At 42.1% G+C, this 27,708-nt stretch overlaps 2 protein-coding genes across 5 annotated transcripts in view; one reads left to right on the forward strand and one right to left on the reverse strand.

Moving 5' to 3' along the window:
• Positions 1-14,690, reverse strand: part of Slc9a6 (solute carrier family 9 member A6) — a 69,980-nt gene extending 55,290 nt beyond the window's left edge. For 2 of the 4 annotated variants that reach the window (XM_048457626.3, XM_048457631.3), the window contains exon 1: positions 2,769-3,097. In XM_048457626.3, coding sequence (XP_048313583.1) covers positions 2,769-3,096 — 328 coding nt within the window. In that variant the 5' untranslated portion in view covers position 3,097. Of the gene's footprint in view, positions 1-2,768; positions 3,098-3,139; positions 3,200-14,010; positions 14,201-14,481 lie in introns of those variants that run through there. The other 2 variants (XM_087902797.1, XM_087902798.1) reach the window with 2 other exon arrangements.
• Positions 14,691-14,866: 176 nt separating this feature from the next.
• On the forward strand, positions 14,867-27,034 carry Mmgt1 (membrane magnesium transporter 1). Its single transcript, XM_048457632.3, has 4 exons — positions 14,867-15,148; positions 17,587-17,639; positions 21,542-21,645; positions 23,411-27,034. The coding sequence occupies exons 1-4, from the start codon at positions 15,070-15,072 to the stop codon at positions 23,568-23,570; spliced, it is 396 nt and encodes a 131-aa protein (XP_048313589.1). The 5' UTR covers positions 14,867-15,069; the 3' UTR covers positions 23,571-27,034.
• The last annotated feature ends 674 nt before the right edge of the window (positions 27,035-27,708 follow it).

Here is a 27,708-nt window from a genome sequence, read left to right on the forward strand (position 1 = left end):
CTCTGCAGCCTAGAAGGGCTCTAACTTGCTATACTCTTGCCTGCTTCCTGAGTTTAGTGATCACCACACCCAGCTGTGGTTTAAGTTTTTTACCCTTGCTTCTTACAAAGATAAAAGAGGTAGGCATGGTGATGTAAGCCTGTCATCTTGGCACTAGGGATGCAGATGCAAGACTGCCATGAGTTTAAGACCAGCCTAGACTACATAGCAAGAACCATCTCTGCCAAGCAATCAAAAAAAAAAACCCAGCATTTTTCTGAGGGTAGTTACATATTGAAACCAATATCACAATTAGATCGCCATCCAGCTGAAGCTTAGATGTGCAGAAATTCTCTTTTCACCTAGAAATGAAACTACAGATATACAGTATCACAACAGCTATGATGGTGCAAGAGCCACAGAAGAGGTAAATGCAGCTTCAGAACTCAGTTTGCTTTCCCATGGCCCAAGAGCCGAGAAGACACTTTTTTCATTTATTTTTAAAAACCTAAAGATTTAAATTTTAAAATAAAATTATTTATGCTTTATGTGTCTGCATGCTTTGCCTACATGTATGTTAGTGTAGTGTGTGTATGCACTAGCCACAGTCCAGAAATGTGTATCAAATCCCCTGGAACTGGTGCTACAGATGGCTGTGAGCCATCATGTGGGGGCTGGGAATCAAACCAGGGTCCTCTGCAAGAGCAGCCAGTACTCTCTTGTCCAGTGATCCTTCTTTCTCTGACCCCCTCCCTTTTTTGCATTTTTTTAAGTTTGCAAAGAGGAAAAAAACAGGGATTAAAATGTAATATACATGACCCTTAAAATCAATAATCTTTATTATCTAGCCCTTTTTAAAATGCCAATCCCTGATCTTAAGTCTTGTACCATCAACTATCAAGTAAAAACATCTCTCTCAATAGGAAAGAGATTATCTATGATCAGTTCCTTATTGTAACACTATGCAGCTCATTTTTCATTTACCCAAATGATTTGTCTTTACATTCCTTAAAGACTCTACACGTCTACAGATTCTGTACATACTATATAATAATAAACTAATTAGTAAATGTTTGTTGAAGATAGTAGACGTGTCACACATATTGTCACACAGAGAAATTAGGTAAAATGTACAACTTGTATGACCAATTAGCCTTAAGAGGCACTACAAATGAAATACAATTTTTTTTGGCTGGGTGATGGTGGCACAAGCCGCTAACCCCAGCACTCAGGAGGCAGAGGCATGCAGAGCTCTGTGAGTTCAAGGCCAGTCTGATCTACAAAGCAAGTTCCAGGGCAGTTACGGCTGTTACACAGAAAAACCCTGTCTTGAGAAACCAAAAGAAAGAAAAGAAAAAGAAAGAAAGAAAAGACAAAGAAATTCATTTTTGACATCCTAGTAAACAAGGATATTCCTCATGCTTAGAATTTATTATCTTACTAACGAAAGCCAAGCCTGAGCCCATGCATTTTCAAGGCAGACAACTACCTTTTCTTACTACCCTTGAGATGCATGCACATTCTAGAAGTCTGGATTTACTGGAAGGGTGTGGGGGCTGCATGAAAAAATACCTTCTAGTGCCAAACCTTCATATACCTATCTTCAAATATTAGAAACAACCCTCTATAATTCAAGACGCTACCAAATGAAGATAATCTTCACACATTACTGCGCAGATAGGACTGTTTGCTTGCCCTCGTCTCTTAAACCATACCCTCCTAGGCAGATATGAGACCATCAGCAATATATTCTTTTCCCCCTCGCAAGGTTAGAGCATTGCTCAAAATGCTTCTAAGCCCATGGCTTGATTTTCCTTTCTTGCCCCCCTCTGTGTGTGCGTGTGCGTGTGTGTATATCATGTGCCCCCCACGCACAGAAAAATAACCTCAAAAGAAAACACACTGAGACTCAAGAACCAAAATCATTTACACAGCAATTGGTCAGTAACCTCATGCTACCGGCAGGTCACCCCTATTCATAACCGTGAAGATTCTTGATTACTATTTGGCTGAACTGTTCTCATCATATCGTATGTAACATGCTGCTTGAAGAACCTTAACTCTTACTCGTCCTCACTTTCATAAGCCTGAATCCTAAGGATCAACCCTAGGTCTCCCCATCAGGTATTATAGATAGAATATAATAAATTAGGACGACATTTAAAATGTCCTGAGCCTTCTGTAGCGTGCTTCAGGTTTTGATTTTGCGTGGGTTCCACTGGAGTAAGGTTATCGTTTGCATCTGGAAAGGAGGCATAGCAAAAGCTGAGCAATGAGTAAAGGTCGCCTCTGGTTCCAAAAGAATGCCAGATGCTGGCAGCACAGCTACTACTGCAGCTTCAATGAACCTTAAACAAACTGACACCCTAGAGACAGACAGACTACAAGGATGTCTTCCCCTCCCCCTGCCCCAAGTCCCATCCTAGCCACCGCACCGACTCCCTTTCCCGTCTTCAACACCCACCCTTACTGGTGCCTAGCTTGGTAGGCAGAGAAGAGGCAGAGGGGAGCAGAGGAAAAAGGGGGTGGGGTCGGAGGCAAAAACAGCAAGGAGAGTCAGAGAAAATGGGGAGGCGAGGCTGAGAACGAGGTAGGAAAAACGGGGGGCGTAGCAGAAATAAAGGGGGGGGATGAGGCAAAGAAACCGAGGACGGTTTAAGACGAGGCGGAAAATGAAATGAGAAGGGGAGCATAACGGAGGCCAAGCAGGACTAGGACAGAAGGAGAAGCAGTCGGCAGGCAGAGAAAGGGGTAATACCAGTAAGGGGACAGGGGTCCAAGACACTTGCCGTAAATCATAGCAAGGCCGGTTTCATGCAGGAAGCGGGCCCGGCGGTGCTTGAAGAGCCAGATCGTCAGAATGGTGAGGGTGAGCAGCAGGATGAAGATGAGCAGGTTGGCGCTGTCCTGCCGGTGGCTCTCCTCCGCCTGCTTCTCGGACACGATCTCCTCGTCCATGGCTCTTGTCGTTCCCCGGGAGCCGTCCGAAGCCCCGGCCCAGCCAAAGAGGCTCACTGCGAAGAGCAACCAGAGTGGCCGCATAAGTGGACGCGCCCTGGGCCGACCGACGCCACGGCGAACAGGCGCCAGCCGCCAGCTGCGCCGAGGCACAGCCATGTCTTCCCCCCCCCCACCCCCCACCCCCCGCCCCACTCCTCACCCGCAGCCGCCCGCGGTGGGACCACTCCCCGAGGGCTCACGGGAAAGGGGCGGGGCTGCAGCCAAGCCGGCGGTGCAGGCACCGCCCCGCGCAGCCTCCACTCTTAAAGAGACCGCCACAGCTCCCGCCTGCGCGTCCCCATTCCTTTGCCGGTCTGCCCACCTACGGGCACACCTAGACCTCGAGATTTGTCCGAGCGTGAAAACTCATCGAATTTAACCCACTGTTTTCTACGGAAGAAACATGAGCCCAGTGTAATCAGATGCCGATTGTGCGCTCTTTACTTTGATTCTATTCTGACAGCTGGAAAGGGGACAAGAATCCATCTTCATAACCCATCTGGATATTGTCCCCCAGCGTCTCTTAACAGGATAAGAAGTTGTCCCCTTGGGAGGGGCCTCAATCTCCAGCTCTGTAATTTAATCGGAATCCCCTCATTTTGTCATTACTGGGGGGAAAAAACAACACGGTAAGAGTTCGTAAAAGAACTCACACAAAGGTATGGATCATATTATTGAGTTTTCTTTAGCAGTCAAAGCTTGATATATGTCATCTCCTGTGTCAGAAACGAATACAGAGCTTCATCAACCTTGCAAAAGGATAGTCAACCAACTTTGTGCCCAGATTTCCCTTCTCCCAGAAGCACTTCCCTCCCTCTGGGGAGAAATCTTTGGTGGTACCAGCTATTTCCCTCTCCTGTTGTTCTTTCAGATTGCCATTTTAAGCAAGTGTCACCAGTTCTTTCGTCTTTGACTCCCTACCTGTCATCCCCCCCCCCCCACTGCTCCAGTGTAATTTCTGTGTATTCCCCTGGGCCTCACAAGACAAGATTTTCCTAGTTCACCTCCATAGCTGAGCTGTGTTTGGGAACCTCTCCAAAAAGTCTCCATACTTGCCTGAGCACTCCTTGGGGCTTGAGTTCTAGACTTTCACTTCTACATAAATCCGCTACCAGTCTCAAGCCCTGGCCTGTCAGCAACCTTTCAGGCCTCTACCTGTTGAGTATATATATTGAGTCTCTCCTGTAAAGGAGCTTAGTCTTCCCCTTCTGAATATGAATCCTTCCTCAAAGCTTTCACGACATCACTATTATTACTATCAATCCCAGCCCGGCCATTTTGTATAAAAGGTCCCATCCTGAAAGCTTTTCATCTCAGGGCCGGCCACACAGCCCAGTGCAAATGCCTTGTCACTAACAAGCCCTTTAAGCTTTGTGAGGAAGTGAGACTTCAGAGAGAGAAAACCAACTCTAGAATGATGGTTCTGGTCGACAGGCCAGGAATTTTCCCAGAAGTAATTGCTCATTCCTATTAGTAGCTGGGGCGGTCTGTCTTCCCAAGAAACCTCAGGACGACCTGTCTCCTTTCTCCTGACTCCAGTCTAATTGTACTTCCCTGTTCACACCAGGCTAGGCCTGTTATACAGGCAAGAAACCAGGCCCAGAGCATCCTGGCTTTTCCCTCTGTGCTCTCTTCAGCACTGGCTGGATGTCCCTGAACACCTGAAAGGCCAGACCTCCTTTGAAAAAATCCACTCACCCCAAGGTGATTCTGTCTGTCCACAAAACCACTTTCTGATGAGTGTCTGGATCTTAAGAACGGAGGAGCCACAGGTTTGTTTGCTTGACCACAGTGAACAAATCTCTTCCAGCCCAGGACCACCACCAGTTTCCATGGCCCCAGCAACTCAATACCCTCTCCATCTGTAGCCTCTGGAGAGCCCAACTCCAGGAGAGATCTACACAGCTCCAACCCGGCTGACAGTCAAACCTATGGACTTAGGCTTCCCTCAGAATGTGCTTCTATGTCTCTCTCTGTTTCTCTCTCTCTGTTTCTCTCTCTCTCTCTCTCTCTCTCTCTCTCTCTCTCTCTCTACACACACACACACACACACACACACACACACACACACTGTTCCCACCTTCATTCCCAGCTCTATTTCTCTTCATTACTACCACCCCTGCCAGTGCCAGTCCGCATCAGGTCAGCGTGTTCTGTGTGGTACTTTCCCAGCTCCCCCCCGTCCGCCCAGCCACCACGAGGGACTGTTCTCATGGTCCCTTATCCCCTTCATCCCTTCATTTCCTTACTCTGAAGCAGTTTCAAGTGGAGGTTTTTCACTTCCTCACAACCTTACTGTCCAACATGGCAACATTTGTGTGTACACGTGCTCGAGTGCATGCACCATCACACATACCATGTATCATGTAGCCTGAGGGAGTTGACACTCTGCTTCCTCCTTACTCTTCAGAGCCCTGACTCCTCCACCCTTCATGGGAAGCTGTCACCTTCTCTTTCCTTGTTTTTGCCATCTAACCACTTCCTGGTTACTCCTACACATCCAGAGTACTTGTGAGTCTGGTTTATAGGCATGATGTTCTAGCTTCCTCTCAGCCATTCCACCACTTTGATGGACTCCAGTAATCAGACAGGCAACTCAGAATTCCAGCTTTGCTTCTGTTTTCACTGAGAAACTCAAAGCATTCTGGGAAGCTCCTACCCTCCAATTGATGAGCTATCACATCCATGTCTTCCCATCCTTCCTCCCTTTCAGATTCCCGTAGAAGGTGTTTCCTCCTCCCTTGGAAACCTACTCCGTGTGTCTAGCTCATCCCTTCACTTCCTTTCTGCCAGAAGCAACTCTAACCCACCCTCCACCCCCACCTCGTCAATAGGTCTAGGTATCCTCCTTCAAGCTTCCCCATTAACGATTGCACCACAGTTTCTCCTCTTGCTCGAGAGATAAGCATCTCAAAAGCATTTCTATCCTTTCTGTGCTCATATCCCCAAAGATCAGATAACAGCCTGGGACCCAAAAGAAACCTGTCATCTGCTTTTATGACTGGAAGCTAAGAACAGTTCTGACATTTTTAAATACTAATCTTAAAAAGCCCCAAGTGAGTATTTTGTGATGTGACAGCAGCAGAAATCAAGATTTCCGTGTCCCTCCATGGTGGAGCAGTGGAAAAAGTGTTGCCCTTGTTTGCTTACGGTTTATGGCTGTTTTTCTGTAACAAGGGCAGGATTGGGTAACTTTGAAAGAGGCTTGGGGGCCCACAAAGCCTAAGGTATTTGTTATCTGACCGTCTGTTGGAAAAGTTTGCCCTTCTGCCTTCATCCCTGTCAATCATTCCCCCACACTCCTATGAGACAGCATTTTCTGAAGCTCCACTCTGCTTGTGTAGGTTACACCCTTGCTCCAGATCCTTCCAGTGCCCCCACTTTAATTCTGGCCCCTCAACATGGGGACATCTTTGAAGCACTGTGGCTCCAGGCTGTTTCTTCACTATTATGGCCTTTGCTTCCCTGATATATTTTACTCCAGATATTCTGAAACAAAAAAATATTCCACCTTGTAGTTCCATGAGTGTTTCATGTGTATCTCCTATGTATTTCCATGTGTTCCTCCTGCTTGAATGGGCCTACAGCCCCTTCTTTCCAAAATTAACTCCTACTTGGCTGGAAAAGCTCAGATTAAAGGTCACCAAATGTCCCAAAAGTTACCAAACTGAGTTAGGGGCTCCTCTTCCTAAGGGCTCTGAATCCCCTGGGCAAATCTCTATCCTAGCTCTCCTGATACATTAGCATATTCATTTTCTAAGATCATAAATGCCTCCACGGCAGGAATTCACTATTACTTTGTCCTTTATCACCAGCACCTAGCACAAAACTTAACCAAAATAAGTGCCCTGGGGCCAGCAAGGTGATTCGGTGGGTAAAGACATATGCCAATAAGCCTGACTCACGTGGCGGAAGGACAAAACTGACTCCTGCAAGTTGTCCCATGGTCTCCACACATGAACCATGGCACATACCCACCCACACATGTACACATACGCATACAGAAGAAAACATGAAATGTATTCAGTAATGCATATTATATCAATGCATCAATAAAGGTCTCTTGAATTTCAGTGAGTGCAAAGGAAATCCTCAGGTTTGCAGATGGCGTTAAATGTCCATGGGAACAAGACTCAATTCAAGGATAAACTGAAAGAGGACTTTGTAATACCAGGTACACAGTAAGGACTCAGTAAATACTTGATAACAGAAAAGCACCGATAAGTTTTGCCGTGCTCGGCACAATCTTTAGTTCCCTGGCTGTGCCTGATAAACAGTGGGTTAACTAATTCACGTACTTGGAGAAAGGTGGGGAAGTTTGGTGGGGAAGTTGAGTCATGTTACGGAAGATCTACAACGCAACTGAAATGTTTAAATCGTCCATTTCCACAATCAAAAGTCTCCCCGGTTTAGGTTTGGCAGAAGAAAAGGAAATAAATTACACGCAACGAGATGAGCACTGGGAGGTCAGCTAGGAGTTTAGGAAAGTAGTTGCCCGTGGTGACGCACGCCTGCCATGCCAGGGCTCAGAAGGCGGAGGAGGGAGCAAGAAACTTTCGAGGCCTGCCTGTGTCACACAGGGAGCTTCTGCGCCCTCTTCAAATCAGTCACTTTTCTGTCATCGAGACAAACGCTGTGAGCAAACACAACTTAAGGGAGAGAGCGTTTCTTTTGACTTATCATTCCAGAGGGATATGAGCCCACTATGCTGGGGAGGCATAGCAGCAAGTGGCAGGTATGGCAGCAGCAACAGGGGACTAGGAGCGCGCATCTTCAAAGAGAGGTCATATTGGAAGTAGGGCGGGACTACATAATCTCAATGCCTGACCCCCAAGACCTACTTTTCCCACCAAGGCTGCACCACCTAAACCACTCCAAACACCACCAACAACTTGGAACCAAATAGTCAAATACCCAGGCCTATGCGGAGTACTTCTCACTCAAGAAACCATAGTCTCCTACCAAAAAAGAGGAAAAAATAAAACAGAAGCAGTGCCAAGATGCTACAGGGTCTCAGTGTACTGTATGATGTAGGAATAAAGTAGCAAGTTGATACAGTGTAGACGGCTAAGGATCAGGTCAGTGCACATGCTCAGCATACGCAAGGCCCTGAGTTCGATCCCTAGCACTGCCAAAAAGAAAAAAAAAAACATGGAAAAAGGACTTCATGGCTTCGAATCTGCATAGCTGAAAAACACAGACCTGTTTGCAGCAACAATAAGAAGTCATAAGGCTGAACCTGGCTATGCACAGGCTTGATGTAAGAAACTGGTGGGAACCCAGGCATGGTGACACATAACTAGAATCCCAGCACACAGAAGGCTGGGGCAGGAGAATTGTCACAAATCTGAGGCTAACCTGGGTTACATAACAAGGGCCAGGCCAGCCAGGGATAAATGACAATAAGGCCCTGCCCCTCCCCCCCAAAAAAGGGAGAGTGGTGGGAAATTCACATGTAGTTATTGGAGTAGGCAGTTAGAAACATAGCTTGATGCTCAGGACCAGCGATAGATTCTGGAGCCCTATGCTCAGTATCAAAGCTGTGGGAGGTCCTGCCTTTTCCCAAGAAGAGAGGGAGGGCATCATGGGCTGTCTTGAGGCAATAATAAAGCGAATGCTAGAGAAGTCATAGCTACCAGTTTGAATCCAGCATAAATATGCAAAAGCTTTCACACAATTTATTTCCTCATGTGATCATCCCAAAGTGAAAAAAACAAGTAAGATTTTTTTTTTCAGTGTCATTAGGGAAGCTCTCTGAAATGCACGCTTGTATTATCCTCATACAAGTAACCTAGGTTACTTTATGCAGCTGCATCAGTAAAGTTCTGAGAGATACACCCAATCTAGAAATGGTCACAAGAATTAAAATATCAAAGGGTCAGCACTCAAGAAGCAGAGGCAGGCAGGTCTAGGCCAGCCAGAGCCACACAGTCAGACCCTGTCTCAAAAAAAAAAAAAAGTAATCAAATGGGAGAAGCGACTGACACTTTATGAAAGATTTAATGGGATAGTGAACATCTTTAGTTTGGAAAAATAGAAGGATCCATAATAATAATAATGGGGGTTAAGGAAATGGCGCAGTCAGTGGGGAAAACACTGACTGCACAAGCAAGAAGATCTGAGTTCGTATACCCAGGGCACACAAAAGACTAGATGTGATAACACACATCTGTAATCCCAGTATTCCTCCAGCAAGAGGGGAAGCAGAGACTAGGGAATCCCTGGAAGCTCATGGGATAACTAGTCTAGGGTACACAGCAGCCAACAAGGAGCTCCTGTACTAAACAAGGTAGAGAGTGGGGACCAACACCTGGGGCTGTCCTTTGACCTGCACTCGCCTGTACTCATACCCATGAACACAGACACAGACACACACAGACATACACACATTAAAAAATAATGGGGATTAAGAGATTGTTCAGCAGGTAAAGAAAGTACTTGCTGTATAATCATGAGGATCTGAGCTGGAGTCACAGAACTGACATAAAAATGGAAAAAGAGAACCATGAACTTGTGCTCTGATCTCCACATCTGTGCCATGGCACACATGGCACACAAGCACCACCCTCCCCCAATGTCATACATCCACAGTGATAGTAAAGTAACAAGAAATAAAAAATTGAGGCCTGGAGATGTGGCTTTGATATTAAGAGCATGTGTTTTTCTTCCAGAGAACCTGAGTTCAGTTCCCAGCACCCACATGGAACCACCTGGAACTCCAGCTCTGGGGAGACACTGGTCTTCTGACCTCTGTAGGCACCTGTACTCATGTGCACATACCCACCCACACATCCACTCAGGCATAATTTTAAAAATAAATGTTTTTTAACTAATAAAACAATATCCACCTAATATCCAACTAATAAGTCAACATCCACCGAGTGCTTACAGTGTGTGAGATTACTCACCCACTCACAGGCATCAGCACGCTCAGCTCTGACAACAGCCCTATAAATGAGCACTATGGCTAGCCTCAAGTTACAGGTGACAGAACTGAAGCACAGAGATCAGGCACTCCTTCAATTTCCCAGATGTAGAGAAGGAAAATCCAGGGTCTAAACTCAACCCAGGCCCGGGTACACGCTCTAGAAAACGATTGTAGTCTAAGTAGTTCAGCAAACTACTCAGAGCCATGAAGTCATGTAAATACAATCTTAAAATTGGATTCTCAAGCTGGGCGTTGGTGGTATGCACCTTTATTTCCCAGCACTCGGGAGAGGCCCAGATCTCTGTGAGTTCAAGGCCAGTTTGGTCGGGCGCAGTAAGTTTCAAGACAGCCAGGGGCTACACAGAGAAACCCTGTCTTGAAAAACCAAAAAAAAAAATGATAAAGGTTGGATTCTCAAAATACCAAGGTGCTACTTAATCTTTTGAGATACATGTTTTCTTGTTTCTCGTTTGAATTTCTTTCAAGTACACACTATTTCTGTAAAAAGAAAATAAAAGGATGCAACATCAATTTTGAAAATGCTAGTTTTCTAAAGAGAGCTTCAATCCAGGGACCCGGATTCCAGTTCTGGCCTCTAGGGAGCTGCCTAGGGCCACCAGAAGCTACCTGTAGAAAGGCATGAGCCCTGATAAGGGCTATACATCTGCCTGGCTCAAGGATAAAATGTGTTGAAGGGGTTCTGCTTTCTCCTGATTTTTGCTATTGTTTTAAAAAGTGTGTGAATTCTTCTCTGGCAGATCCCGTACATGTCTTTAGGGAACCTGGACCTGCACTTTTAGCATGATGGATGTGTTAGGGAAAACCTATGTGGATCTGTGGCAGAGCTGTCTGTCTGAATGATTCAGTTTCTGCTGTTTTATTGATCTGATTTCTTCCCCGAGAAAGATCTATAAAATTCCTTGCTTGTTGATAAGTCCAAGAAGTGGGGAGGATAGGAGGAAGGAAAGGAGAAGGGCAGGCAGTTAGACAGAGCAGGCAAGCAGGTTAGTTTGCCTAGAAGGCTATAGAATCCTAGAATCTGTTACCCAGAGATACAGTTCTATATATAAATGGCTTTAAAAAGTTTTCTTAAAAACTTTAATTCAGGCCGGGTGGTGGTAGTGCAGGCCTTTAATTCCAGCACTTGGGAGGTACAGGCAGGAGGGTCTCTGTGAGTTCGAGGCCAGCCTGGTCTACAAGAGCTAGTTCCAGGAGATGCTTCAAAGTTACAGAGAAACCCTGTCTCTAAAAACAAAAAAAAATTAATTCAGTGTGTTTACACATTCCCCATATTCAACTCTAAGGAAATCATTCTCTCCCCTAACACCATGTGGGTTTGGGAGATTAAAGTGAGGTCATAAGGCTTGGCAGCACATACTAACCCATCTCATCAGCCATTTTAGTACATATAATTTTATATATTTTTCCTTATAGACATCTGTAATAGGAACACATTTGCAAAAAAAAAGGTGAATTATCAAACTACGTCAGAGTACGGGAGATAAAGGGGAAAATACAGAGAGTAAAATGTTCACAAGTAGCATTTGAAGGTATTTAAGAACTTGGCTGGCATGAAGAAAAGGCCTAATGCTGGGACACATTGCTCCAGTCAACACACTAACCTGGGGAACAGTTCTCTATAAATGCTTTAGCTGTTATTATTCCCGCCTCCAATAATACCCGTATCATTAATTAATCCATGATACATATAGGGAGTGTTTTGGCAGGGGGATAATTCAGACACTTCTGTGGTTACTTAGGAATGTGTCTGACGCAGTTTGATTGTGTTCTCAGGAAAACAGTGCTGTCACTAGTTGCATCTAGGCAAAAGATTAAAAAGAGTAGAGAACACATAAAAGAGAGTAAGAGCGAGATGGGGAGATATGCAAATGTTTATTAACAGAAAGCAAAACTGTTTTTCTAGAATCGAGTCACTTCCCTGAAGACTAGGAAAATACATTGGTGGCTGATACAAATATCAGACTTCTCAGTGGGTGTATTTCTCTCTTTTCTTTAAAGAAGTGACTCAGACCTCAGACACTTCTATCTCCTCCTCTGCCCTCACCACAGGAATCCAATCACAGAGAGGGAGGAGGGAATGTATGGGCAAGGGAGGTCAAGATCATGATGGAGAAATCTACAAAGACAGCTGAACCAGGCTCATGAAAACTCAGGAACTCTAGACCAACAGCTATGGAGCCTCCATGGGACTGAAGTAGGCCCTCCATACGTGGGAGACAGTGGTGAAGCTTGGACTATCTGAGGGGCTCCTGGGAGTAGGGCCAGGATCTATCCCTGGTGCATGAGCTGGTTTATTGGAACCCATTCCCTATAGTGGGAGGCCATGCTCAGCCTTAATGCAGGGGGGAGGAGCTTGGTTCTGCCCAAACTTAATGTGCCAGACTTGGTTGACTCCCTATGGGAGCCCTTACTGGTTGGGAGGAGTGGACTGGAGGGGAGGAGACGGGGTGGGTAGGAGGGAGAACTGTGGCTGGAATGTAAAATAAAAACAATTAAATTTTTAAAAGATTCATTGTATGAAAAAAATATTTTCAATAAAAGGAAACCCCACAAAAAAATTTTAAAAAGTAGAGTAAGATATTACGAGGTGAAAGCTGAAAGATCAGAGCAACCAGCCACTAGTTCTCACTTCTACCAAATCCTCAGACAGAATGGGGCATCCTGTCTCTATAAATCCTCAGACTGAATGCCTTGAGCTCCTGTCTCCTTCCCACTTTATATTCCTCTCTCCACCCAGCCATACCCCTTCTTGTCTCTACCTTCCTAAAGGTGTGTGACTCCCAAGTACTCGGATTAAAGGTGTGAGCCACCACCAGCGACTCTGTTTCTCTTTTAGACTGGATCAATTTTATTTAGCCCAGGGCGGCCTTGAACTCACAGAGATCCACCTATCTCTGCTTCCTGAGTATTGGGATTAAAGATGTGTGCCACCACTGCCTGGCCTCTTTCTAACTAGGGGTTCGCACCACACTCTGATCCTCAGGCAAGCTTTATTTATTATAGCAAAATGAAATATCACCACATAAAAAAGAAATTATCACATTTCTCCTTTTTTCTAAAATAAAAAAGGCTATAACTAAGAGCCTGTAACTCTCCCTCTCAAAACCCTCCAATCATTTAATCATTTACTGCATCAGATAAATTGTTATTAGGTAACCCAGAAAAGTTTTAATGACCATTATATAAGCTAAAACAAAATTTTGGTTTGTTTTAAAAGTGGATTTTATATCTTGCAACATCCCAACAAGAAAGGAAAAAGCATTTTCCTGCCAACTAAATAGTGATTAGTTAATTGCTCGTTCTGTGACGTTTATTGATAGTTCTGCTTTTCTAAGGGCATTGTGATTGATGCTGATCTAGCACTGTGTGGAGAAAGCCCGGAGAACAGTAATGATCATGACTTAATGCTTGAGTAATGGGATCCAAATCAAAAATCATATAATTAAACGTAAGGAAGTATGTTGACTCTTGGATGTCTTAACTTTTCGTTTTTAAGATTTGAAGAAACCCAAGTAAATTTTTTTTAAAAACCACAGGGATTTTTAAAAATCCAATTGAAAATACTTGAAGGAATCTTTGTAAAGATCTTTTCAGTGATTAAGTCACTTTTAATTCTTTCCCAACATTTATTCATTCTTCATTCAACAAACATGCATTCAATGTCTACTATCTGACAGTCAATGTTCTATGCACAGAGAAAGCTGTCTTCTTGTAGTTCACATTCCAGAATGGGAAGAGAAGCAGCAAACAACAGCAACATAACAAACATGGTGAAAAAAATGATATAGTTTTAGAAGGTGACACAAATTCAGAGTAGATTAAAGAGATCACAAGTGGAGATGCTTCTAATTTAAAAGGCATAAATAATAAGGATCACCACTGAACAGGTACTGGGGAGCCTACGGGTTCAGATGACAGTTCTTTAGAGGTCGGTGGGAAATAATGATAATTACATTTACTTTGTGATATGCAGTTCACAAAGCTGTAGCACTCAGCAGGGGCACCGAAGTAACTTACATAGAGTCAACGGGGTGAGTTACGTTTGGCCATATAAATTTTCATGTGCCACAGGGTCTACTCACATGCAAATTAATATCCAGCGGTGGGTGGCTGGGAATGCTGAACGGCAGCCAAAGACTGGTATTTGAGACGCAGTAGCTGACTTGGGATCACTGGAGTATCTATGCTGGTCTGAAGTGGAAACGAATTAATGAGCTTGTCAACAGAGAGCAGAGCAAGAAGAGATCAAAGGAAGACCTCACTTTTGCGTGCCTACATTTTAGGAGAAGAAGACAAAAACAGAGAAAGGAGGTTACATCTGGATCCTGATCAGACTGTTTTAAACATTCCTTTGTTGTCTTATTTTTTCCTTAATGCATGCTAGCGTTCTTCACGACCAAACAATTCTGACACGCTACACTCCTTTTCGCGTGGACCTTTCTTGAAGAAAGGTAAAGTAGAAAAGTTACAAGCTGAATTAATTTTCTGAGCATCTCCTGCAAGCTAAGGCTCCACCCCCCACACCAAGTTATCGCCCTCCGCACTTTATTTACCTCCTGACATTAATGCTCAAATGCTTTCCTCCTCCCAGTAATCTTCCTCAGCACCACTTCTCCGAGGCCAGAAGCATAAGGAAGACTTAATGAAATGAAAGACTCGGTTCGAAAGAAAACCAAATCACCCAACTAGCCAACTTCCAAACACCAACCGCTAGGATTCTGAATCAGGCACCCACAGCCTTGGCCACCAGCCCCACCCTCTTCTCCTCTAGGGCCTTTCCGTAAGTCCCGCCCCTTCGCCAAGTCCAGCGCTAATTTGCTGGTGCTCTCCTTCCTCTCCCCATTGGTCTCGCTTAGCCCGTTCTTTCACGCCCTCGACTCAGCTCCGCCCCTCCCGCCGCAGCAACACTGCGCAGACTCGGAGGAGGCCCCGAGGACCCTTTTCCCCTGTCGCTTTCCCCTTCTTCCCAGCATTCCTTTTTCCTTGTTCTCACGGCGCACAGGGTTTTGCGCCAGCCGGCACTTCGCGCCTAGGGCTTTGGTGACGTCATGTTCCTGCGCCGCGTGGACGCCCGCCGGTGAAAGAAGGAATAGCCCAGCCGCCCTTCGCCTCCTTTGTTGGGCTGCCGCTCCTTCTGAATCATGGCGCCATCGCTGTGGAAAGGGCTTGTAGGCGTCGGCCTCTTTGCCCTAGCCCACGCTGCCTTTTCAGCTGCTCAGCGTAAGTGCCTGAAGGACGGGAACTTCTCGCGCATGGGACACCTAGGGCTGTGTGGGGGCGCTTCCCTGAGGAACTGTCGGACCCAATGCCGGCGGAACAGCCATTGGCGACCTTATAGTTTGGGGTGACTAAGTAAAGCAGTTTGGGTCCTCAGTGGAGGGTTGAGATCGGAGGGCTGTGGCACAGCCACCACAGAAAAGGTTAGACGAGCTGGCTGAGACTCCAGAGAGGATTCAGAGCAGAGTCTGTCCCACTGCTCAAGACACGAGCTGTCGATTCAGACAAAGTGTGGGATTGAGAACTTTAAATGCTTGTGGCCTCGTGACAGGTAGACAGCATCCTGGGCGCTCGGCTGTCCAGGCAGAGTCTGAGAAGTTAAGTGACCGTTTGCCTCGGGGAGGCAGTGTGTCACGGGCAAAGAGCAGTGGACCGGTAGCATTAAAGGGCTGCTTGTTAAAATTTTGCTTAACTGTTGAGGCTGTGTGACCTTGGGCAGCAGATAACGTGCTGTAGGGTGAGTTTTAATTTGTTGTCTCAGAGGACTTGATTGAAGTTGCTTCTGCTTTTAGATGCTAGAGGTTCCGCGGTGCCACAAGGCAATTCTTAATAAGCTAGTGAAGAAATAATTACAAAAAAGCATCACAGCAAGATAATAAGGATATGCTAAAGGGGGAGTGTGTATGCATAGAGGCTCACGGGGACCCGCGGGTAGTGTCTTAGAGCCTTGATGCTCGTGGTCACTAGGCCAGCATCATGGACATCACCTGGGAGCTTGTTAGTAGACACTCAGGCTCCACCTCAGACGTATTGAATGAGAATCGTCGTTTTAATAGATCCCTGGGTGATTTCCATGCACGTTGGTTTGTGAAACAGTGTCCTGGAGGAGGTTAGGATACACTGGCGTACTGGGTTATTTTCGAAGTAAGCTTTGGCTCTATTATGTATACAGTCGTAGAGCAAGGAAGGCCCTTACTGAAAGTCCATTGTTCTTCAACAATGAAGAAATGCCTAGCTAGTGTTAAAGTGCCAGGTTAGATTTCATTCAAGCAAGAAAGCTAGCTAGAAGTGGGACATTAGAAGGTTAATTCAAAACTCCTTTTGATATTGGATTGATTTTTTTTTTTTACTCCTGTCCTTATAAGTTCTGTAAACTCACATATACTCTGCCTGAAAGCAAACCACATTCACTCAAAACAGTTTGGGTATTTTAAGTCTAGAGTGCGTTATCAAGTAGGAATTGCCCTGCTTAATCTAGAATTAAGATTTTGGATTTTATAATTTTCAAGTGAGTACAATGCATTGTGGATTTGTAACTGCAGCAAGACCTCTGCAATGCCATCGTGAGCTGGCAAAAGATTGGTATCACCTTTGACTTTAGTTGTGTCATGTGAAATTGTGGCATCAGATAGCATCCTATGGTGGTGTCGCATGCTCATCTCTGCCATAGTGACCTTTAGTATAGCGGTGCAGTGATCATGTACTAAGTAAATCCTGTTTAACTTGCACATCCCATTTTACTGTGGAGGAAACGCAGCCAGATGAGTGGTTCTGTAGCCCTGTGAGTCTAAGAAACACTCTGCTCGCTTTCACATTTTATTTTATTTATTTTGTTTTGTTTTGTTTTTCGAGACAGGGTTTCTCTGTAGCTTTGGAGCCTGTCCTGGAACCCGCTCTGTAGACCAGGCTGGCCTCGAACTCACAGAGATCTGCCTGCATCTGCCTCCCAAGTGCTGGGATTAAAGGTGTGCACCACCACCACCTGGCTCACTTTCACATCATTTTAATCCTCTACAAATGAAATACGTGTTGGGGTTGCCGAAGATGTCTTGAGTGAGGTGCAGTAAATCATAGCAAATAAAAGAGCTGGTGTTGTATAGGACTCAGGGTTACCAGTTTCCAAATCCTGATCCTTCAATCCCTTGCTGCCTCCTGCAGTTAAGGCAGCAGCAGAATTAAGTAGTAGCGGGAACAGAAATTGATGTCCTGAAACTCCATTTACACCACTACACTGAAGAGAAACATTTCTAGCTTTCACTTTGGGTTCACTGTACAATGGCAGGGTCATAGAGCATTGAAGATATTTGTAGTCCTAGTGATCGTTAAATAATTATGACTTTTTTGACCACTTAGTGAAAGGAAGTTTGAGAATTGCTAGATTTTTCTATACTAATGAATGAAAATTTATGCTTAGTTATTTCAGTTTCATACTTGGCCATCTGTCAGTCATTTAAAGTAATAGAGACGGGCCATGGCAAGCATAAGCTAATTCATAAAGGTAAGGCTGCTGACTGCATGGGAAGAGGGTTTTGAGGAATTTGGGATTAGCATTACTTTATGTAGCATATAAGTCGGCCAGTTCTTTCGTATATTGATTTTCTTGCATTTTAAGAAAGGAAAATGGGCTACAATTTCCTTAATGGTATGTTTCTGGTTTATAGATCGTTCTTATATGCGACTAACAGAAAAGGAAGATGAATCACTACCAATAGATGTAAGTTGGTCATTTATAGTCCATTAAGTTCATATTTAAAATCAGCCACTTTGCTTACGGTAACTTTTATGTTATTTTACTTTATTATTCTTTTTATCATTTTCAGGCATGATATGACATCTGTTACCTGCTTTTTTTTTTTTTGACTTAGAGTCTCACTGTGTAACTCTCGCTGGCTTGGAACTTGCTACATAGACCTAGCTGGTCTCAAACTCATAGAAATCTTCCTGCTTCTGCCTCTGCCTCCTGAATGCTAGGACTAAAGGCCAGTGTTACCTTGCCTCAACTGTACCTGCTTTTATCACTCCATAAAAATCTAAAAATTTTGAAATCTTAAATTGTATTAGATCTTTTATCAGACATAGTGGCTCACAGCCTTAATCACATATTTTGGGAGACTGCGGCATGAGGATTGTTGTGAATTTGAGGTCAAGCTGAACTACAGAGTAAGACCCTTTGTCAAAAACCAAAAACTAAAGAAGGAAATGAGGGCCTTTCTAGAAGTTTCTGTATCCACAGTATAAAATGGCCTTTTAAAATTGTCATTTGGCTCAAGTTTTTATAAAAATTCCTTTTTTAATATTTTCTTATGTGTGTGGGTGTTCATGCCATGACACAAGTGCGTAGGTCAAAAGACAGTCAGCAGAAGTCAGTTCTCTTCTACCATATGGGTCCCAGGGGAAAAATTTTCAGGCCGTCAGGCTTGGTAGCAAGCATTCTCACCCATTCAACCATTTCACTGGCCCAGTAGTTCCGTTTGAAAATGAAGTTTAAAAACAAGCAATGCTGACTGCACATAAAAACTAAAGAAGGTGGCTTTTAACCCGGATTAATGCCTGTTCCCTACTTGACTTATAATTTATTATTAGATTTAAACTTATAAAAATAGTGAATTTTTTGTAACAGAATTAAACAATAGGTGTGAAAAATAATAAACTAATCACACAAATTTCAAAGAATAGCAGCAGCAGAACTGATCCCATTCCCTGGCAATTTCACATTTATTCATAATATTTTAAGGGATGTCAGAGTTTAGGCTTTTTCTTATGTATATACAGTGTTGTCTTAGGTGCATGTACTTTGTTTTACCAATTGAAACAGCTTTGGGAGGCTGGTGAGATTTCTCAGTGGGTAAAAGAGCACTTGCTGCCAAGCCTGATGATCTGAATTTAATCCCTGGAATCCACATGGTAAGAGAGAACCAACTTCTGGAAATTATCTTTGATTTGAACCCTTACACTGTGGCACCTATGTGCCTAAAACAAAATTAAAATTGAAACTACATCCTTTATAGAAACATTATGTATGTGTGTATGTAGTTGAAAAATTGTTTTTAAGCCAGTTGTGGTGGTACACACCTTTAATCCAAGCACTTGAGACACAGAGGCAGGCGGATCTCTGTGAATTCAAGGACAGCATCGTCTACAAAGTGAGTTCCAGGGCAGCCAAAAGATTATGCAGAGAAATCCTGTCTCAAAAAAAAAAAAGCAAAAATGTGTTTTTGAAATTAAAATATATGTAGATTATTTCCTCTTTCTTCCCTCCAACCCTTCCCATGCACTCACCCCTTGCTCTCAAATTCATGGCCTCTATTTCTTTAATTTTTGTTACATGCATATGTATATATCTATATATTTGTAAATATAGAAATACAGCTGCTCAGTTTCTATGTTACTTGTTTGTATATGATTTAAGAGATGATCATGGAGCCTCAACACTAGACAAAGAAGCACAGACAACTAAGGAATGCTGAGAGTAGGAGAGATGTCTCGTTATCCAATACTAAGTATATATGTAGTCTTGTAGTCACCTAGCTTTGCTTTTTGTTTTGTTTTGGAGACAGGCTGTGTGGCCTAGGCTAGCACTGAAAGTGAATATAGCCAAACCTGGCCTTGAAACTCTTGATTCTGCTGCCTTCATCTCCTGGGTGCTACTCCACCTAATTTATAGTTAGTTTTCCTTGGCCATAATTTTTCTGGGTCATATTTTCATGAAAGTTCATTGATTTACCACATTCTTGCTGTGTTATATGAAACACAATCTCCTTGGGGCTAGGGATGTAACTCAGTACAGTGTTTGCCCGGCATATCCCTGTGTTTGCTCCTCTTTACCAAATAAAGTGGGCATGGTGGCACACACTTGTAATCCAAGCACTTGGAATGTAGACATAAGGCTCAGAAGTTCAAGGTTTTCCTCAGCAACATTGAGCTGAGACCCTGACTTAAACAACAACAAAACCAATCTCTTTGATACAATGGTGATTGGAATGTAGAGTAACATTTCAGATGTCATTGGGTTTTAATTTAGACAGTGTTAGCTTGTGGCGTATTATGTCTTTGTTTTTAGCTAAAGATGTGATGTATGTGGCTGTTAACTTACCCTCCTCTCACTTTTTCTTTTTGGTAGATGTATACAAACATATACATGCATTTTTATATCTTTTTAAAGTAACTTTCTTAGGATTCTCCATTAGCAAATTTTAAAATTTTGTGTAATTATAATTAAGAAAACAGATCCATAATGCTGTGTTGATTAATTTCAAACATAAAATTAAGCATTGTTGCTTGTACAACCTGTTTGGAAAGCAGTTTGGTGTTGTGTAATAAATCTGAACGCACACATGCTCTGTATCAGGAGGCATGTAGAAATATTTCTGTTGACCTTGTAAAAATAACAGCAATAATGAAATAAATCATGATGTTTTCTTATGATAAGCACTAAACGCGATGAAAGGACTAGACTATTGCTGTGGGGGTGAATCTCACAAATAATGTTGAGCGATGACAGCTAGACTCAGAAGAACGTATTGGGGTGCATTTAAATGAGATTCAGAATGAGGAAAAGTAAACAATAACGTGTTTAGAGGTTCATGAATTGTTCAAAAACAGCAGGGAACTGATTAATACATAATTAAGTACAGTAGTTAACTTTAAGAAAGAAGGAAAGGAAATAATGGGACAGGGACTTGGAAGGTTCTGAGAAGCCAGGTTTGATGGCATGCACCTGTAATTACTGTATCTGGAAGAGCTGATGCAGGAGGATGGTGTGTTTAGTGCCAACTTGGGATATATAATGAGACCCTGTTTCAAAAAGAGAAGGGGAAGAATTGAAAGTTTAGTTATAGGAAGGAGGCTGCTTGTTGGTTTCCGGCCACCCAGCTAGCTTAGACCTGAAATAATCATACAGAAACTGTGTTAATTAAATTACTGCTTGGCTCATTAGCTCTAGCTTCTTATTGGCTAACTCGTACATTAATTTAACCCATTTTATTAATCTGTATATCACCACATGGCTGTGACTTACTGGGTAAAGTGCCCAGCGTCTGTCTACAGTGGCTCCAAGGCTTCTCTCTGACTCCGTCCTTTTTTCCAGCATACAGCCTAACTTTCCCTGCCTAGTTCTGTTCTTCCCTGCCATAGGCTCAAAGCAGTTCTTTATTCATTAACCAATAAAAGCAACACATGGACACATAGAAGGACCTCCCACACCATTTAGTTGGTTGGCGGGTACATGATACCTTTTATTGCTCTTTTTTATACTGTGCTCATATGTTTTGTGCCCTCTATGATACTGATCAGTAATAAAATAACAAAAAAGAGTTTTAGTTGCTCTTGGAAGCAGACACTGCTTGGTACTTGAGTTCTAAGTGGCTTGGTACCAGTCAGTACTTGGCAACTTTGCTTCTCTGAGCATGTTGCTAAATTCACTTCCTAAGACATCAGAAGTGTTATTGTACTTAAGAAGTTTTATTGTGTCTGAGTGCAAATTATTTCAGGAAGTGATTCCTTGCTGAGTAGCAATGGGGAATGCTTGTTAGAACTTGCATTGGAGGGGAAGCGGATTGTCGATTTTTCAAATAGTATTCATATGCTGTTTGTTAATCTGCATCTTTATACTCGCAGATAGTTCTTCAGACACTTCTGGCCTTTGCAGTTACCTGTTATGGCATAGTTCATATCGCAGGGGAGTTCAAAGACATGGATGCCACTTCAGAATTAAAGAATAAGTAAGTTCCTTTCCAGAAGCATTTAACTTCTAGAGATTTGGTTTTTGTATATGATTTACAGTGTAGTTTCAGCTACACAATAGTTGGTTTCATTTATATTCTTTGGTTATGTAGTTTATAGGAGTAATGAGGCAAAAGTACTAAGTCAGTGTTTGGTGTCATAGTGGCACACACCTGTAAGCCCAGTACTCTTGAGGATGAAAATTCCTGCTTCAAAACAAAACCATAAAAGGAGAAAAGTAAAAACAAGGTGGTAGATTGTGGTTCCTGCTAGTACCCTAAAATTACTGGTTGGTTAGAATGTGAAAGACAGATGAACTAGTTATATAGAAAATAGCTCAGAAACATTACCCAGGTTCCTTCCCTCTTTTTCCCTCCTCTCCTTCTGTCTTCCCCCTTCTTATTCTTTTATCCTCTTGTCCCAGCTTAGTCTTTGGAAGAAGAACTGAATTTTCTGTTTCCTCTGTCATTTGAACCTAAGCTGTGACCTAAGCTGTGCCCTCGGCCCTTTTTCTGTCTCTAGATTAAAGAACATCATTATTCTGTATGTTTCTCCTGTTTTTTTGTTTGTTTGCCTTCCCCATATTTTTACTTCAGTTTGTTCAATTCCATTTCTGGATTTTCCCCTACCTTCTTTATTTAGAAACAATAACCCTTTACAGCATTTTCTTAGAAGAATTCACAGTAAACATTTGTACACTGGAGGAAGTTATTCCCCTTCCATTTACCTCATTATTCCCATTTATTTTAAGATTATTTTGAAGAGGAAGGAGTGGGAACTGGGATTGATATTTAAAGTGAGAAAACATAGTTTTTTTAAAAAAAAATTAATTAATTTTAAAAAGAAATATACGCTATTAAAAAAAGATTTTTTGTATTTATGTATATGTGGCTACATGAGTTTTTGAGCACTGTGCATGCAGGTGCCTGTGGAGGCCAGAGAAAATTGGATTCATCTAGAACTGGAGTTAAAGGCAGTTATGAGCCACCCACCCAGCGTGGATTCTGGAAACTCAACCCTGGAAGGGCATATATTCTTAACCCTTGAGCTACCTCTCCAGCCCCCCACATTTCCATTTGGGTGGTTAAATGGGGCTAACTTTGAGATTTTTTTTTCCATAAAGGGAAGATTCTATGGTTCTTTTTTTAGGAAAATAATATTTAAAGCAAACACTAACCCCTCATATCTCAGGACATTTATGGACTTTTTTAGATGATACAAGTCTCACTGGGAGAGTCTTCGAAGGATCTCAGGCAAGAGGCCAGAAGAGAAAGGAGCCAAACCAAATGGCATCAAGTAGGGGGGAAGCAAAATAGTTGAGTTTGGCCAATAGTACATACAGAAGGCCAAAAGGGATTTTTCACTGTACTTGAAAAACAGATCCTTGAAATGTCTAAGGCTAAGGGCCAAAGGAAAATAATCAGAGGTACATCTGTGTGCTAGCATTTGAAAGATGATTTATCATAATCTGGTAATTTGTAGAGATGACTAAAGTTTATTTAGTATTTCTTATTGTTGACAGGCGTTCTGGAAGGAATAAATGGCTGAAGGAAAAATCTGAGAACTTTATGGTCATTTCCAGATTTCTTACATTGTTTGTATAGTAAAAATATGCAACACAGTGTGATTACCATTGGTAGTCTAATCTCAGATTTATTATTTAAAAATATAATTCACAGCAAATTCATAATTAGAAGTCTGCTCATTTTTTAAATGTGCTATTATAAAGGTTTATCTAAAATTGGTGCTCTTTTTCTTTTTAAGGACATTTGATACCTTAAGGAATCATCCATCTTTTTATGTGTTTAATCATCGTGGCCGAGTGCTGTTCCGGCCTTCGGATGCACCAAGTTCTTCAAACCTAGATGCATTGTCCTCTAACACGTCATTGAAGTTACGAAAGTTTGACTCACTGCGCCGTTAAGCTTTTTACAAATTAAATAATAGGACAGACACAGAGTTGAGTATTGGATTGGGGTGTAAAACACTCCCCCCAACATCAGTATTTATATTGCTATTTCGGAGCTAATTAAAATAATCTATGGCCCTTATTTGTACATTGTTGAAATCAAATGGTGTATAAGTTATCTGTGAAATGAATCTTCGAAGTTTCGTATAGAGGTTTTTGCTCATTTGAAACAATTCCCATGTTTTGTAAAAGTCACTGTTTCAAACACATTTCCCAGAAAAATATTGAGATTTTTGTGATTATTTATTTTCATAGATTTCTTTTCTTTTGCACTACAGGTTTTAGGAATCCTGAAACTACCATGTAACACCTGCATTTTGCAGCACAAGAGTCAAATGGTCTTCAGTTCTTAATAGACCAACTTCTTGAAGAAGACCAAAATGGCGACTTTGCAGGTTTTTTTAGGTCCCATAAAGAGTGACTCTGCTTTTACAGATACTTGCCAATTTTTATTTTATCAATAGTTTCTCTCCAGACCCCACTCCCAGATTCCTTCTAACATCAGTTGTCTTGTTTCATCACTTCTGAGATTCTGTGTGCAGTGAGCAAATTTTGTGTCAGAAATTCTATCATAACATATGTATTTAACAAGTCCATTTTGCTGTAAAATTACTCATGTTGTTTTGTTGTAAACTCTTCACTGATTCTATAGTGTAAGACTAGTTGAAAGTAGACCAAAAGGACAACTTGTGACTTCATTATCTTGCCTATGTAGAATAGTATTGATTGAGGAAAACTGATTGTCATTGGCCAGTTTCACTCATTCAAAGTCTTTTGGCTTATTTATTTCATACTAAACTGGCGAATTAGTGAAAATAAAGGAAATGTCTCATTTAATCTAAAGGCATATGCAAAGAAATTGGGCCAAATATGTTCTAAATATTTGAAACTAGTCTATTTCAATTCTCTTAGAAAATTGAAATCATTTAAGAAGTTGCTTTGTAGCTTCTGATTGAGAGGTGACTTGGAATCTCCATCTTCACTGCCATGCTGAAGGTGAGCAGAAGGACACAGCATTGAATGTTTTTCAGAAGCAGTAATTTTACTCTTAGGACAATTGGAGTAGCTTTTTTAGCTAGGAAACTAAGAGGCTCAACATTACTTTGCAGAGATTATAGCTTTCCACAAACATCAACACATTAATTTTCTTATATAGGCATAAAGGGAATAACTGCAGATTTTGAATGGAAACCCATCTGAAGCTTGTTTGTTTGTTTGTTTGTTTGTTTGTTTGTTTGTTTCAGGCAGGGTCTTGAGATCAGATGTTCTTACACTTGGAGGCATTTTTTTCATTAAGAAAGAACCTCACTCAGCCTTTCTACCCAGTGATGCACAGCCTCAGAGGACAAGATTATGTTGTTATTGATTTGTTTTGTGGTTTTTGTTTTTTGTGTGTAAAGAAGATTTCACATAACCTGAGCTAGCCTCAACCTCACTATGTAGCCAAGAATGATCCTTATGCCTCCACCTCCTCAGTGCTAAGATTATAGGTGCTGCTCTACACCTGGTTTTCTGGGTCCTGGGGATTGACCTTATGCATGCTAAGCAAGCACTATACAAACTGAGCTACATCCCTGCTCCTTGGCATTGGATTATGATTCTTTGTTTTGCTAAGTCTATGTAGCACTGACTCTGTTCTCTAATGAGAACAACTAAGAAATCTACTTATTGCCTACAATAATTTAGAAACAGTCTTAAAATGTGAAGTCAAACCAGGCGTGGTGGCATGTGCATGTAATCCTAGCACTTAGGAGGCTGAAGCAGGATCACAAGTTTGGGGCAAATATGGGCTATCTTAGTGAATCCCTTTCTTAACCCCAACCCCTGCCCCCCGCAAAAAAAAAAAAAATGAATCCAAGGACTAACGTGATGCTAGTGAAATCAAAATGGCATGCCAGAAGCATGCTGTACATCAGGCCTTTCTGCCATTCTCTTGACTTTTACTTGATTGAAGAGCCTTTCATTTTCTTCTCTTTGGGGACTGTCTTCCCTCAATGTGTTTTCATAACAATGTTCCTGAGAATCTATGCGCTTTGTAATTTCATCCTTTTAAAGGGCATAGTTGCCAGATATGGCCCACACCTGTAATCCTAACACTCAGGAGGCCAAGGCAGGAAAGTTGTCACAAATTCAAGGCCAGATTGAGATAACACATTGAGACCTTATCCTTAAAGAAGTTATATAAACTTAAAAGAGTGCAATTAAGTAACTTTTAATATACTCACAAAATTGTACGACTACATGATAAATCTAGGCCATTTTACTATCCCTAAAGAAGCCATGTATTCTTTAGTAGTCACCTCTGATTTCTTCCCAGTGTATCCCACCTAGGTCCTAGGGACCAATAGTCTATATATGTATAATCTGATCATTTACTAAAATTGAATTAATGCAATATTTAGTCTTTGTGATCAGTTTCCTATGTGGAGTGAACACTCATCTTGAGAACCCAGAACCCAATGCAGTGAGAGGAAGTGGTTGCGGTCCTGGGTTTGTAAATCTGGTAGAATGCTTATCTAGCATGTGAAAGGCCTTAGGTTCATCCACAGTATCACAGGGAAAAAAATAGTTGATAAATTAATGGATTCAAAGAGGGAAAGCCAATTCCTGACAGACTCCTCAGTTAACCTTGTTACATAGAATAGTTTTCCTTCTAGCCAAACATCCATACTGTACTACTGCTTCTAACATTTTATTTAGTTTCTGCAATAGATATTACAATCTATTCTTGCTTACCCAGCCAAGAAAATACTGATAAATATAATGCTAAAATTTTTGGCAAATAATTGACATAGTAAATCTTAGTTGTGTCCACCTTTGCGGACAGCTTGTATACCTCAGACCAGGTAAACATCCCAATTTTTTTTTAAATCAACTTCATTGAATTTCTGCTCTCTTCTTGAAATACGGTACTATAAAACTAAATAAGATTTGGGTGCATTGTAACAGTGCTAAGTGTGTTCAGTACAGAGTTTTATTTACAATACTGTGTGAGAGTCCATTACTACCTAGGGTAATTCAAAAACAGCGATGTGAGCTAGTGCTAGGTAAGCCTATACTGACATGGTTTCAGTGATATTAAAAAGGAGACAGATACAATCAAAGTTCTCCAGAATGCAGGAACACACTTCATAACCAGGGAACTAGCCAAATCCTGTGGGCTAATAGCTCAGCTGCAGGGAATAATGATTGAATTGGTGACAAGTATGCACAGTGACTCCCTAATGATTGCTTCCCAAGCACTTGTGGCATACTTTTGAGTGACATGACAACATCTTCCTGGATGTACGTGACCTGTTTCCATGAAGTATTGAATACTGTTTGTGAGCCTTGATGCCTGTAACACCAATAAACCCATTTTTGGATGTTTCCTCTCTTTAAATGACCTTGCCCTGTCCAATAAATACGTGATTGTCTCACCTCGTTTTTAGTAGTGTTTTTGTTAGTTTTTAACATTTAATCTCATTTCTTCAGCTTCCCTGTCTCCAGAAAAACGTGCACTAATATGATGCCTTTTTTCTAAATGCATACTCTGTCAAGTCTTCCTTTAAAAATATTTTTTTAGTTTTTGAGATTATAATTACATAATTTCTACCTTTCCCATACTCCTCCAGCCCCTTCCATATCCCATATAGCCCTCCTTACTATCTTTCAAATTCATAGCCTCTTTTTCTTTAATTATTGTCACATACATATTTGAGATGATGTTTCATTTATTTAGCTCTTACTGGCCTCAAATTCCCTATATAATCAAGACTGGACTTGAATTCCTACATGTTCTGCATCTGCCTTCCACGTACTGAGGTTCCAGGTGTGCACCACCACACCCCACTGTGTATGTAAAGTCTTAATGTGCTTTTGGTTTTGCACTCACTGCATAATGTCACTTCTAATTTTCAAGTTCCTTGCAGGGTACAGGAGTTGGTCCTTGAGCAGCAACATGCCTCACAAATACATCATACAGTTAAAATGACAGTCAAAAAACCCTGATTGAGCTGGGTATGGTAGCACACATCTTTGACTGATCTACAAAGTGAGTCCCAAACTAGCCAGAGATGTATAGTGAGATCCTACTCCCAACCCCACAAAAAAA

Source organism: Myodes glareolus, chromosome X, assembly GCF_982192425.1.
Source record: "Myodes glareolus chromosome X, mMyoGla1.1, whole genome shotgun sequence".
Taxonomy (NCBI): Eukaryota; Metazoa; Chordata; class Mammalia; order Rodentia; family Cricetidae; genus Myodes; species Myodes glareolus.

Excerpts from the sequence above, each read along its gene's own strand:
- Mmgt1 (XM_048457632.3), top strand. The coding sequence starts at position 15,070 with ATGGCGCCATCGCTGTGGAAAGGGCTTGTAGGCGTCGGCCTCTTTGCC. Across the intron at positions 17,640-21,541 it reads ATGAATCACTACCAATAGAT|ATAGTTCTTCAGACACTTCT; the intron begins GTAAGTTGGTCA and ends TTATACTCGCAG. Across the intron at positions 21,646-23,410 it reads ACTTCAGAATTAAAGAATAA|GACATTTGATACCTTAAGGA; the intron begins GTAAGTTCCTTT and ends TTTCTTTTTAAG.